At 42.0% G+C, this 13,726-nt stretch overlaps 1 protein-coding gene across 5 annotated transcripts in view; it reads right to left on the bottom strand.

The window, feature by feature from the left end:
• Nucleotides 1-1,263: 1,263 nt before the first annotated feature.
• Nucleotides 1,264-13,726, bottom strand: part of Satb2 (SATB homeobox 2) — a 177,679-nt gene continuing 165,216 nt past the window's right edge. For all 5 annotated transcript variants that reach the window (XM_028886126.2, XM_028886141.2, XM_028886110.2 and 2 more), the window contains one exon: nucleotides 1,264-2,461. In XM_028886126.2, coding sequence (XP_028741959.1) covers nucleotides 1,979-2,461 — 483 coding nt within the window. In that variant the 3' untranslated portion in view covers nucleotides 1,264-1,978. The remainder of the gene's footprint in view (nucleotides 2,462-13,726) is intronic.

Here is a 13,726-nt window from a genome sequence, read left to right as displayed (position 1 = left end):
AACATCATTATTCAAAAAAGTACAGGAAAATGTCCCTTTGAGAACTCCAGAGGTTACTAAGAGGCCAGAGTTAGCTTGTATTGCAACGTGTCGTCTCCCTGGCGAGTGTAAGTTCTGAGTTAATATCTACACATAGAGGTTTATTTTTTTTTTAAACTCCTACCTCTTATACCTTTCAAATATATAAATAGTATTAACAGTTATATTACAATGTTTGTGTAGTAAACAGAAAATAAATCTCAAAGTGATATTGCATGAGGTCTTTGACAAGGTTGCATGAGGATATACAACTCAAAAACAAAACAAAACAGAACAAAATCCAACTGTGGGGGACTGCTGTGTGTGGCCATCTCAAGCCTGCAGTAGGTTCTGGAGGCCGGTCCCGAAGGGGGAGGTCTCCTCCTGCGATCACTCTCAGTGGAACCGGAAGGGAATTGCTACTGTTCCTAATAGGAAACTGAAGGAGATTTGGCAAACTGGAGTCGATTGCAGCTTTAACGCTCGTTCCACAGAACAGCCCGTCGGCATTAGTTCTGCTTGACGTAAGGGAAGCGCTATGTGGGGCACCGGGACACTATTTCCTTTTCCGAGGGGTAGGTGACTCTGACGACATCATCGCTCCACTTACTCTATTGCCTGGGGGTTCGGAATGATTCAAAACCAGGTTCCTGTTAGGGCTGCCATGGCAGGGGAAGGCGTGGAGGCCTGAGCTCGGGTCTGCGGAGGCTTGGCTAAAGTGGATGGAATGTGTCTGAAGAAGAGGGAGTCCAAAGTGGGAGTGAAGTCAGAAGCACTCCGGGACAGGGTGGGTGGAGACCGATTGGAGCGGAAGCCCCTCTAACTGGGCAGAAACTTCTTCCTCTAACTTAACACTACATTGAACTACATTCTATTAAAAAAAAAAAAAAACCAAACAAACAAAAGGGAAAAAAATAACAGTAACAACAATTTAAAATGAGCAGGCTTAATAATTTTAAGGTTTGAAGCCACAAGCAGGTAAATAAACTTCACAATAGAATGTGGCTCATAGCATGAATTCCGTAAGTCCCATGTCAAAATGTCATTTTCTAAGACTGCACTAATGGTCAAGTTCCCTCTGCACTGAACTTGGCTGGGAATTCCACAGAACGCGTCTGTCTGCGCTCGATAACGGAATGTGGACGGCCATGGCGTTGAGTCGTCGTTTTAGACTGTGCATTATGTCTTTAAGAGCAATTTGTCTTGTAGCGTTTTTAACACGCCCTGATTTCCCCTCACTCACTCTCTTCTGGCCTTCTTGTCTCTCACTTTTTTTTTTTGGCAGTGTTATTTCATTAAATACATACCTCAAAAATTACCCTTTAAGCTGCCAGATAGGAAGCCATAGAATTAAAAAAAAAAACCCAGGGACAAACATACAAAATAAATAGGAATTCAAAAATAGTCACCCCACCCTGAGAGCAGGCCGCAGTTTCTCAAAAAGCCAAAGCGACTCACTGTGAAGTGGTATTTTTTTTTTATACATAAACAAGTCTTTTAAGAACCCATTTCACAGTCTATTCTCTCAGATTGTAAAGTTCTCTGTCCCATGCGATTTTTAATATATATATGTAAATATAGAGATATGTACATATACATATACACACACTCGTAGCTTCCTTCATTTAGGTCGTGGGTCTTTCCATCGTGGAACTTGCCTGATGTCTCTTCCTTAAGTCCAAGGAGAATGAAGGCAGAGTCTCCTGTGACTAGAATTACTACGGTCCAGTCCATTGTAAAAGTCTGACACTTAGTGTCTTTGCCCGGGCGGCGCCTGACTCAGAAACACCGAGCTTACTCAGTCTGTAGGCTATCCTGTGCAACAGAGGAATGCCATTAAGGGTAAGAAAAATAAAACAGACATTAAAAACAAAGCCAAGAAGATTTTTTTTTTTTTTTTAAGGAAATGAAAACAGAAAGTCCTTGGACCCATGTATTGCTTTGCCTGGTGGAGTTCACATTATCTCTGGTCGGCTTCAGCGGGCGCTGCCTTGCTCTTCTCGGTAGCGGCGACGGCGGCGGCGGCGTTCTCCTCCTCGGCCTCCACCTTGTACATCTCCTCCGAGCCTTCCTCGCTGTCGTTCTCCTCCGACTCGGTCAGCAGCTCCTCGTCCTTATACTCGGCCACGTCCACTGCGGAGCCCAGGTGCTCCTTCAGCTTCCCATGATGCTTCACGTGGTACCTCTGGTTCTGGAAGAACTTGATGATGGTGTGTTTGGGGAGATCCAGCTGGGCTGAGAGTGTGTGGATGGCTTCCTGGTCAGGATAGAGGCCTACGTCATGGATGAAGCTTTGAAGGATGCCCAGGGCTTCTAAGGAGATCTTTGTGCGAGACCGAGGTTTTTTGGCACAACTGTCTTCGGCTGGAGGAGGTGGTGGGGGCGCTTCTTCTCTGGGAGGGGAGCTCTCCTTGGTCGGCTGGGACTGCTGTCGATGAAGAACCTGATAATCAGAAGGGGGAGAAAATCAGTGTGACTGGGATCTTATGTTTGCAAAGCCACCAGGCCTCTGTGACGTGTATTACCTCCCACACACCGCATTTAGACTAGTCACTTGTAAAGTCAGATCTTTGGAAAGAAGAAACCATTTCTGAAGATTTAGACTCTCATCTATAAAATGTGTGGTTCATGAGCATCATTTGGGGTGGGTAGGGTGGTGCAATACTCCCAGCAGGTAGGAGGCCCGGGCAGGGAGATTTCCACGAATTAAGTTCAGTTTGGGCTACAATGCAAGGCTGTTGCCTGCACAGACTAGCAAGACCTTGTTTCAAAACTAACAAAAAAGAAACGAAGAAAAATCAAACGGATTGCATAAAGCAGCATTTGCTTGTTGGCTGAGGTCATCTGGAGCATGGCTTCCTTGAGGGACGTGGCTCTGGATCATCTTTAACCATCCCGAATAATACACTAATGACGGAGACACCATAGTTCAACTTTAGACTCTTCTGTTTAGCTGGGCAAACTGGCAAGTCTTCCAACCGCCATCTCAACACATGTCAGAGAAGGATTAAGAAAGTGACCACTTTAGATATTAAATGTATGATGTGTATATATTACAGTGTTCTGAAAGGAGGGATGGACCTCTTCAGTAAGAGGCTAGTCACTGCTCAGTGCTACTCAGTGTCAGCCAATGAGCTCAGCTCTACCGGCTAAGACTGGATTTGGCCCAGGAGATCCCGGGTAGCCCATCCCTGGCTCGGTGCAAACTTTCAGTGAGTGGCAATCATTGTGAGTCTCACACTCAAGACTCCTCGGGGATTAGAGAGAAATCGGTGGTACTGTGAACCAGAAACCACATCCTATGGAGAACTGGGAAGAACTTCATCTTCTTCTAGGTTTTTTGCTCTTTAAATATAATTATTTTAAATATTATATATGCAAATTTTCAAAGTAATTTAAAGATATAACTTCTGTATGCTTTAAATTTTAATTGACTGTTTTAAACACATTTAGATGGGCATTTTACTATCACTATAAGCTAATTAACCCTCTGTTTTGAGAATACTTCCAAATTTCTATTTTTTAATTTTTAATTGCAAGGTTTACTAGCTGGCTATTAAAATTTAAGTAATTCTTTTTCTTTTTCTTTTTTATAAATGGTCCTCTTTTCTATCTCTACATATTCATTGAAACATAAAAGAGAACCCTAACTCTACCCTGAACCTCACAGTCAGTATTATCACTGCATGAAATAACTTCCTATTCTAGTACAAACTTATTAATACATCAGCGTGTCTATGGAAAGACAGAGATACAAGGAGCCCATCTGAGGGCCCCTCCTCAGCACTCATCACAGGCCTGGGACAAGACTTTATGAAGACTTGAAGGAAGAATGTCACCCAGTGGAGAGCCTCAGCCATCACTGGCAGCTGGCCAGCAGCTGCGGCCATCCCTGCTAAGACACGTGAGGACATGTACAGAGCTGAGGATCACATTTCCTGTGCTCAGATAGTGCCCAACTTCCTCTCGAGATCCTCTACAATAACAAGGGGACAGATCTGTGCTATTTTCTCCAGTCCCGGAGGTCTATGATGAAAAGCATCCTTTCTCACCAATATGAAAATGGCAGCTTTTTATAGAGTTTAATGAATAGTAGAGGAGATAAAATATGGCAGCAACAGAAAAAGTTTAAGTTTTTTTGAATAACTACCACCAACTGGTAAAAACCAGTGAGAGGCTACGCCTGGTGGCCCACAGCTGTATAAGCTCTTGGGAGACTTTGAGAATAAAGAATCACAAACAGAAGGCCAGCCTGGGCTACATAATGAGACTCCCTCCTGCAGTAAGCTGGTGGCTGATGGCAGAAAGAAATCGAAAACAAAGGACTATAAAAGAGTGGACTAGCATCCAAATAGTGTTGACCAATTAAGGCAATGTTCTTAGCATTTTCTTTACCACTTTCAACTAAGAACAAACTCATGTGGTCTGATGTGGTAAGCTGGCATCAGCAAAAAAAAAAAAAAAGTGAGAGTTCTGTTACTCCAACATCCTAATTATCCCCGCCAGGGAAAGGGAGGCTGCGTTGTGGGCTCCCACAGCTCTCCGTGGTGGCTTTGATGGCAGGAAGACATGTGCTCAGGGCCCGTGATGTGGGCCGGGGGAGCACGGCAGGAAATAAGCCCCTGTGTCAACAGGTGAGGGTCTCAGCGTTTGGTGAAAAGGAGGACTGGAATTAGGGACGGAGCACATTCCAGTAGGACATGTGCTCAAGCATGAGCGGTCCCTATTAGAGCAACCGTGTTAATTGGAAAACAAAGGAGAATTAAAATGCTCCATTTTCTAAATTATGCTTGCCTTCTGTAGTAAAAGTCAGCAGAACGGTTCCATTTAATTGAATAATTAGATTGGTTCTTAAGGGGCTTTCCATTGTGCATTGAGTAGATTTAAAGAGACTTTCCAAAACTATACTTTGAAGTTACTATAATCTTTCTGCATGATAGCATTTGTTCTCCTTAGGCCCTACCAGTTGGACTACTCCACTTCCCCTCATTTCTTAGAACACAGCACAGTAATACAAATGCACAAAGGAGACAAATATGAAGAACTCAATAACAATAATAACACTAAGTGCTTACCCAATGCTTATTTGGTTACAGGCAGTTCTAAAACAGATAAGTTAAACTGTAATCCTACAATTCCTCGTGAAGGAGTGATCTGGACCAGGAACCTACTGGAAACATGCTGCATCGTAGGATGCCCCTCTAAACTGGACATCAGGACAGGGAAACGCCGGGCTGACAACAATGGGCTCCCAGGGGACACTGCCCATCACAGAACAGAAAGATGTTTCTACAAAGAAATGCTAGCAACGAAAATTCCCCACAAAGTGAAATGCAGCTGCTGGGCATGACAACACAGGCCTGAAATAAGTCGCGGATCAATCCTAGCATCTTCTAGCAGACAGGAAAACAAAGGTCAAAATACAGAAGACAGGATGAACATCTCCAAAGTTGCCGAACGGGCCGAGTCTTTTGCTTCTGCACTGCTCCTTGCCATTGGCTAACCTGCCTCCCACCCACAGCATGGATGACAACATCTGGGATAGAATGGTCTCCCAGTTGTCTATCCCGAATCTCTTTACTTTTCCAAACTGTTCTACCTCCTCTAGACAAAGGGCTGCCGTCTCTAGATGGTTTCTAGCAAAAGAGCCACATAATGTCCCGTCTATCCCAAGTCCATGAAATCTTCCTGGGTGGGGCTTTCCTTGATGAAGACAGTGCCTGGAGCAAACAGGAAGTAGAGCTCCACACCTCCAAGATGGTCTCATTTACAGCATGGTGCTCACCAAGAGGAAACTCAATCCAAGACTCTAAATTCCTCTCTTCTAAAGGTTAGCAGCAACTCACTCTCTCTCTCTCTCTCTCTCTCTCTCTCTCTCTCTCCTCTCACTTCTCTCTCTCTGTCTTTCTCTCTCTCTGCCTCTCTGTCCCTCTCCTCTCTCTCTCTTTTCCCTCTGTCTCCCACAAATAATTTCAGCTTTCTTCTTTCTCACAGGACAGGTTTATAAACTCACTTCAGTGGGTCTTAATTTTCCTGCCTGAATTTCTCACAGCATGTTATCTGTTCCCTTTTAGTAAGTCAAGGTTAGTCTATGTCTCCATCAAGTACCATGAGAGTCACTTCACTGATTTTTGGTGAACACCCTTGCAAGCATTCCTGAGTTTACTGAGCAGTTCTTGCATTTATTTGTGAATAACTAGGTTTGTTTTTAATTTTTTGAGATTTTAATTATATCAGTTTCCTCTTCCTTTTTTTTCTTTCTCCTTTCTTATTCCTGTTTCGCTCTTCAAATTCATGGCCGCTTATTCTCGAATGTGTGTGTGTGTTTGTGTGTGTGTGTGTGTGTCCGTGCGTGCGTGTGTGCGCACGAGAGAGAGAGAGACAGAGAGAGAGAGAGAGAGAGAGAGAGAGAGAGAGAGAGAATGTGCATATTCTCACATACATACAGCCTGTTCAACCTGTATACTATTATTTGTGTGCATGTTTTTGGAGCTGACCATTTAATATTGGGGTGCCCTCCCCTAGGCAGAACTAGTTCTTCCTCTCTCTCATCCCTTAGTTGCCTTTAGTTCTTTGTGTAGGAGTGAGGCCCCAGGAGCTTTCCCCCTTCCAAGTTGGCATGACATCCTTGTTCTGGCTAGTTTTTAAAAACTACAGTCACATAAAACCTATAGCAACACATACACAGATGTGCTATCTAATGCCCAAAAGAATACTGTGCCCTCCAGAAGATATGCCATAGGAGTTTCAGTCATAAGCTCCCCACACTAGAAAGAATGCAAGCGTCCCCGGTGGCAGAAGGCATAAACCAGAGTATGCTCACTAACGAAGAAGCCGGGCTGATCAGCACACTGCGGGGAACTGCCACAGACTTACTGGTCAATGACAGGAGTCAGGTGTGAAAGTCTTAACGTTTCAAGATCCTACTTAGGGGAAAGGCTCACTGAGGAAGCAGTGTAGGCACAAGGTCTGAAGGAACCGAGGGCCACGCATGAAAAGTGCTCCAGACAGGGCAAGCAAGCAAAAAGGTTTGAAGGAAAGGACAAGCACGCAGCATCTGCAGAACGAGGCAGCCCACTGGAGCCGTGCTCTCCAATGCAGCAGCCATGGCTGCATGCAGCCTTTGACATTTATTTCATGAGTGTGCAAATGTGTGAGCACGTGTGTGGAGGTCTCTCAGCCTTATCCCAGGCACAGTCTACTTCCCCCCAACATACCCCCCCCCTTTTTTAATACAGGGTCTCTCATAGGTCTGGAATTCACCAAGGAGGCTAGACTGGCTGATCAGCAAGTCCCAGGAATTCCCCCATCTCAGCCCCTTCGGTGCTGAGATTACAAGCACACCACCATGGGATCTGGATATGAACTCATGACAGAGTACATGTGTGGCAAACACTTCACCAAATGAGCTCTCTCTCCAGACCTCCCCTTACACTTAAAGTAATCAAACATAAAAATGAAAACTTCAGTTATTCAATCACATTAGCCACTTCTCAAGAGCTTGGATGGGTCCTGAGTACACCAAGAAGGGCAGCACAGGCACAAGGTACTTCCACACTCACAGGAAGTACTGGTGGACAGCTTTGTGCCAACAAGCTGTGAGAATGAAGAGATGGAGCCAGGACTGGAGCATGGAGGGCTCGGCATCCTATCAGGGGGATGCAGTACCTTAAGAGACCTGTGCTCACATCATCTACTCTAGCCAAAACCAGAGCTCCAGCTGAAAAGCACTACTCTCATAAGACAGAAGAGCAAATACCCGTAAGCCCATATACTAAATCCAAAATATTCAGCTTATAATGTGTTACTGGATCCTCATCAAAGTATCTCAAACAGGAACATTAGTGTAAAATAGCCAGAAATGTCCTCAAAGGAATAGTATTTACATTTAATGGATGGCTGCCTTCTTCAGCTTAGGCACTTACCATACCTAGAAGGAATTGTGTTTAAAACAATTAGCCTTGAGTTGGCAGAGAAAAAAAATACATCCCTTCATCAAATACTTATGTATCTACAACAATTAGACTTATTAATTCAGATGGCTTTTAAATAAGGAGTTCTAGATCCAACTATTAAGGGTTGGCGAATAAGTAAGCTATGGGTAGGACATAAATGAATTGGAAGTTCAAAGCCTGATAAGTTCCTTTTTATTTATGTTCTGAAATCTCTCTGGGCTGAAACGTGACACATACGTACATGAATGGACATGAAAATAATGATGCAGGAAGAAATGTTGTAAACATATTTGAAAGGGATGCCCACTTCCCAATAAAGCCATAAAGCTCCTTGACCAGTTACAAAGCACAGTCACAATATAGACACATGGTTGCCTCTCTGCCTTAAAGCTAAATACTTGGAAACCAGAAGGACCTCACGGTACCATGACAAAAGCCGACAGAGAGAGATAAAGCGCTCCTCTTAAAGCTCTCCGCGTTCAAATAGATTTTGAAGGCCTCAATGAAAACCAGCTGGGAGCCATGTGTAAAATATAATGGTTCTTGCCTGCAGGAAAGGAAGTAAGATCTTGAATGATTAAGTTTAGGAAAGTATATAATTCACTGTATCATTATGGGGTGAACTGGATTACTTATAATAAGCCAAGACTTTGTGGTCGTTTTTATATAGAGAAAATGAGAAATTATTAAGGAGGTGACGGGAGAGGACGAATGGAAGCATGGTAACAGGTTAAACAGCTTCTCAGGTGGCCGCATGCAGCTCTCCAGAACAAGATTCACCCACAGCAGTGAGCCTCGCTCACGGCACAGGGCACGGCCGCACGAGTCGGCAACCTGGACAAGATGCCTTTTGTCCACATCTGTCTGGTGTTAAAGTCAAGATGTCTTTTATTCTCTCTACCACTTCTATGTCGATAACACATGAAATACCTGATCGAAAAAAGAATAATTCCTGCATCAAAAAGTCACAAGAAAAGTACATTTACCAACAAGAACAATTGGGTGCAAGTCCTCCGGCATAAATCCACTGAAGCATACCCAACAGAAGAATGGTTGCATGCTATTGTTTTTAACCGTTACTGTATATAAAATGTCACATAATTGAAGTGTCAGCAAGCTTAGTGGCAAGTTTCCCTCCACCTCATCAAAACCAGTAGTAGAGACCATTAATTTTAGTTCAAAAATTCAGCAAGGGAACCACCTAACATGGATGATTATAAAAAGCAGGAATTAACTATTACATCTGTAGCTCACCCATTGGGTCCCAGACCATCGAACGTCTCATGCCTAGTTCCCAGTGAGTGCTCAGGACTTCTTGCCTGCGGTGCTCTGAGCCAATCCCTCATCCTCTGGTCTTTCCTTCTAGCTTTGCTGTTATCTTGCTGTACACCGGCTATTCTTCTTAAGTAAAACTACATGCAGTAAGTAAAAGCTCTGTCACCACATGCAGGGATTTGCTTCCAGTGCTTACTTGAGAACAGAACTAGATACATTAATTTTGTTGTGATTTCTCTGTTCTCAAAAAGTTGTCGAGTGTTAGATAACTCGTAAGAGACAACTGTGCAGCAGACAGAAGTTTGGGGTTATAAAGTTCTGGTTTCAAGGCTACTCCAACAAGTACCACTGTTTAGTAGTCGTGAAACTCTTGAGCAAGCTGTTCTCCGAGCCTTTGTGTTCGACACCCTGGAAGATCTTTTTTTGCAGAATTAAGAAGGAAGATTAAGTGAGACCATACATATTAAGTACTTGGCAGAGGTCTGATCATAAATAAAGCATGTATAACGAGCAGTCTTCATTTTAAAGGATTTATTATTATAAACTATGTGCATCTGTCTATGGGAGCATAAGAATACAGGTGCCTGGAGAGGGTAACCCCTGGAGCTGGAGTTACAGGCAGTTAGGAGCTGGCCGTAACTCAGAGTGCTGGGAATCAAATTTGGGTCCTCTGGAAGAGCAGGATGTGCTCTTTACTGCTAGGCCATCTCTCTAGCTCCAAGCAATTTTCATTTTTAAAATGTGAAGAAGACTGAAAGATTAATACTAAATTCCTTGTGCATTTTTCTAGCAATGTGCTTATTATTAAAAACAATTAATAAGTTCAATAGCTGGCCCTTTTGCCTTAAGGTTACAGATGGACCAGCCTGCTAGTAACTTCTCTTCCTTCTTTCATCACAGACTTCACAGATATGTGCTCTTACCAGGGTACCTGGCACATGGAAGCTGCCTCTGGAGTATTTACCACACAGAACTGAACTTTGGAATCCCACCTGAAAGATACCTTTCATACATAAATGGTATCTTCCACATACATAAATCATGTGGACTGTCAAGAGAGCTATTCCTCACTAATGACTTTCAAAGCAAGAGCCATGGACCTCTGTATTAGGACACCCATGACATCAAACTACGGAGATGCTACTACCAGGCTCATGGCTTGGATTGCGCTAAGAGTTCCTCAAAAATACAGATGGGGCAGTGTGGCCTGTGGTCGTCAAGGTGGTGGTATCAAACCGAACTCATAGCAGCCTCCAGCTCACAGTTGCCAGCTCATGGTGGAAATGAATGGCACCGATTTTGTGTGAGGATATTCTTGATTAAGTAATAAAACTTTATTAATTACTAAATCTCAACACATGAGCACATGTATTTCTCCTTAGTGTTCTATGTAAGGAAATGAGAACAGTGGCATGACGCTCTTCTGTGACGTAACAGTCACGTGGTCTTGAAGAAGACTTTCCTCACACTTACTCTCAAAGGGGAATGCTTGGGTCACAGTTGTTTGCACTTGGACTGAGAAGCTCTCTGCCATGGAAGATCATCTTATTTGAAGGAACAACTAACCGTAACCCTGTGACTGTTCAGATTTGGGTGATCGCTCCTTAAAAATTGAAATTAGGGGCTAGGGAAATGGCTGAGTGGGTAAACTGTTAGCTGTACAAGTTGAGGACTGAGTTCAAATCCCCAGCACCTAAGTAAAAACCAGGTGTGGTGGCATCCGGCAGGAGGCCCAGAAGCACTATGTAGTTGGGGGTGGGGGATTCTCAGGAGCTTGCTAACCAGGTAGTCCAGTGGAAACAGTGGCTTCAGTGAGAGACTCTGCCTCAAAAAACTAAAGTGGATCTGGCTTCATGTCTTTAATCCCAGCACTTGGGAAGCAGAAGCAAGCAGGTCTCTGAGAGTTCAAGGCTAGCCTGGTCTACAAAGTGAGTTCCAGTCAGCCAGGCCTCCTATGTAGAGAGACTGTCTGGAGGTCAGGGAGCATCCAATGTTAACTAGCCTTTCTCTGTGCATGAGCACACACACATACACGTACTGCACACATATGTGCACACACACATAAACACAGAGAATGACACCAAGTGTGTCACTAAGTAAAATATCTGACAGTACTTACTTTTGATGTGACCTTTTAGGTAAAAATTAGAATTTTGAAAAGCACAAGTGCCCCAATAAGCTTATCAACATCCTAATACATAAAAAGCTTCCTAATGATGATCGGTAGTAGTTTAAAAGATGCTTTTTTTGTTTTGTTTTGTTTCTGAGATAGGGTTTCTCTGTGTAGTTTTGGTGCCTGCCCTGGATCTCGCTCCGTAGCCCAGGCTGGCCTCAAACTCATAGAGATCTGCCTGCCTCTGCCTCTCAAGTGCTGGGATTAAAGGCATGTGCCACCACCGCCCAGCTAAAAAGATGCTTTTTAAAAATGTTATATAAGATCTATGTAAATGAACAAACTAATATGTTCCAAGTGGCTAATACATAATGCTACAAGGTTATAAAATGGTAAAAAATATTCAAAGTTAAATGAAAATCAATGAATAAAGTTAAAAAATGAAATATTCACCAGTATGTTAAGTCAATTATATTTTGCAAATAACCTTCAAAATACCATCACTTTCAAAGTCTTGCTAAAGTATCAAAGAAGAATTTCACAATTATCTAGAATTATTTATTGAAATATCTCTTGCTATTCTAATTACACATCTTTCTGAAGCATGATTTTCTTTATCAGACTTCAACCACATATTGCATTAATCACAGAAGCAATTATGAGACTCTAATTGCCTTGTATTAAATAGACATTAAAATATCTTCAAATGTATATAACAGGCTGGTATATTAGGTTTTAGCGATATATTTTCATAAAACATATCCTTCACATTTTACATATATATCATGTATAATTATTTAAAACTTAGCAAACAATTTTTAAAAGTTAATCACTAATAGGGTGATATTGATATACATGACAAATTACTGGGGTCATCAAGTACAAAAATGAAAGTGAGCCACGGAACCAAAGAGTTGGAAAACTTCCATACTGCTTGAATCACACTTGAGACATAGCGCTGCCCCTCCCTAATGATCATCAAGCTCTTTACTAGAAAATTCAAAATAGATTCTTCAGTTGAAAGCATCCTCGCTTGAGTCAAATCATCTAAGGCCCCGGAGCAGGGATATAGGGAAATTACACACATCATGATTTGCCTCTTGACTTTATCACTCAGAGACATTTTCACAGGCAAAACATATTCTTAGACACAACTCAGCACTATTTTTAACTTCAAATGATGTTACTTGAGTTGGCTCTTACGGCTATAATTTCACATCCTAACATTATAAGGCTGCTTAAAAACTACAGTTTTAGTTCTGTTGCTTTTGGGGGAATTAGACAGTATCCTAAGGTCAAAACTCAGGAAACACGTTATTAAAAAAGAGTACCCATGAAGTGATGACAAACTGCAGACTACAGGTGTTAGATTACATTTTGACTCCAGGCGGGTTTAATATAAGTTGGTTTTCTTTTTACAATTGCTCTTAGCACATACAGCTATCGGAAGGGGATTTAAAAAAATAAGTAAGAAAGAAAAAAAAGAATAGTGGAGTTCATAAAAGAAGACCATGTCAAAAGAAATCAATATGAACAAGCAAAATGATAGGAAGTCTAACATGGAAATCCGTGTTCAATATCCTCCAGCCTTACTCAGGGTTTCCTGTAATATTGTAACCAAGTTACTATGGGAAGACTGTGTATGTTTTTAATGCAGCTTAATAATTGTTTCTCAAAATAAACACTTTGGTCAAAGATAAAAGCATAACAACACTGTGACACAATAATCTGTTAAAATAAACTCGGGTGTTGGAGGAAACATGGATCTTAAAACAGCCTTCGGCTTATATCATTTCCTCTTCAGTAATAAATTGAGAACAACTATACCAACAACTTGGTATAGTTTGGGGTAAAACACATATGTTGCAGTTATTAATAATGGCCAGAATCTGTGACTATTCAAGAGGTAGTCCAGTGACTACTTCCTTCATACAATCGGATGAGCTGATACAGTACAAATAGCAAGGTTGAGATGAATAATCATATTTCAATTAAATGGCCACCAAGTGTTGAGATTGGGTCATGTCTCCCTCTAGGATACTCCATATTGCGTAAAACAGTGAGTTTGATTTTGTTTTGTTTTTCAGGCTCTTCCTTGCCCTAGGAGATTCCATTTTACAAATGGCTTTGACTCCATTTTGAGAGAAAGGGGTGACTGAAGCCTCTCTTTAATTTGTATTCATTTTGTAAATGCAAACAGGTTTACAGATATAGTTACTGTGTACTGTGTGCTTTGGAATAAGAGTTAATATGAGTAATTATAATTGGAATAATAATTTTTAAAAAAACCTTCATTCACCCCAGCCAAGATATTCAAGTCAGCAGGATTATATGACAAATTGCTATTGTTGAACCTGATGTATTT

Source organism: Peromyscus leucopus, chromosome 13 (assembly GCF_004664715.2).
Source record: "Peromyscus leucopus breed LL Stock chromosome 13, UCI_PerLeu_2.1, whole genome shotgun sequence".
NCBI lineage: Eukaryota > Metazoa > Chordata > Mammalia > Rodentia > Cricetidae > Peromyscus > Peromyscus leucopus.
This window is presented reverse-complemented; position numbering and strand designations above follow the sequence as displayed.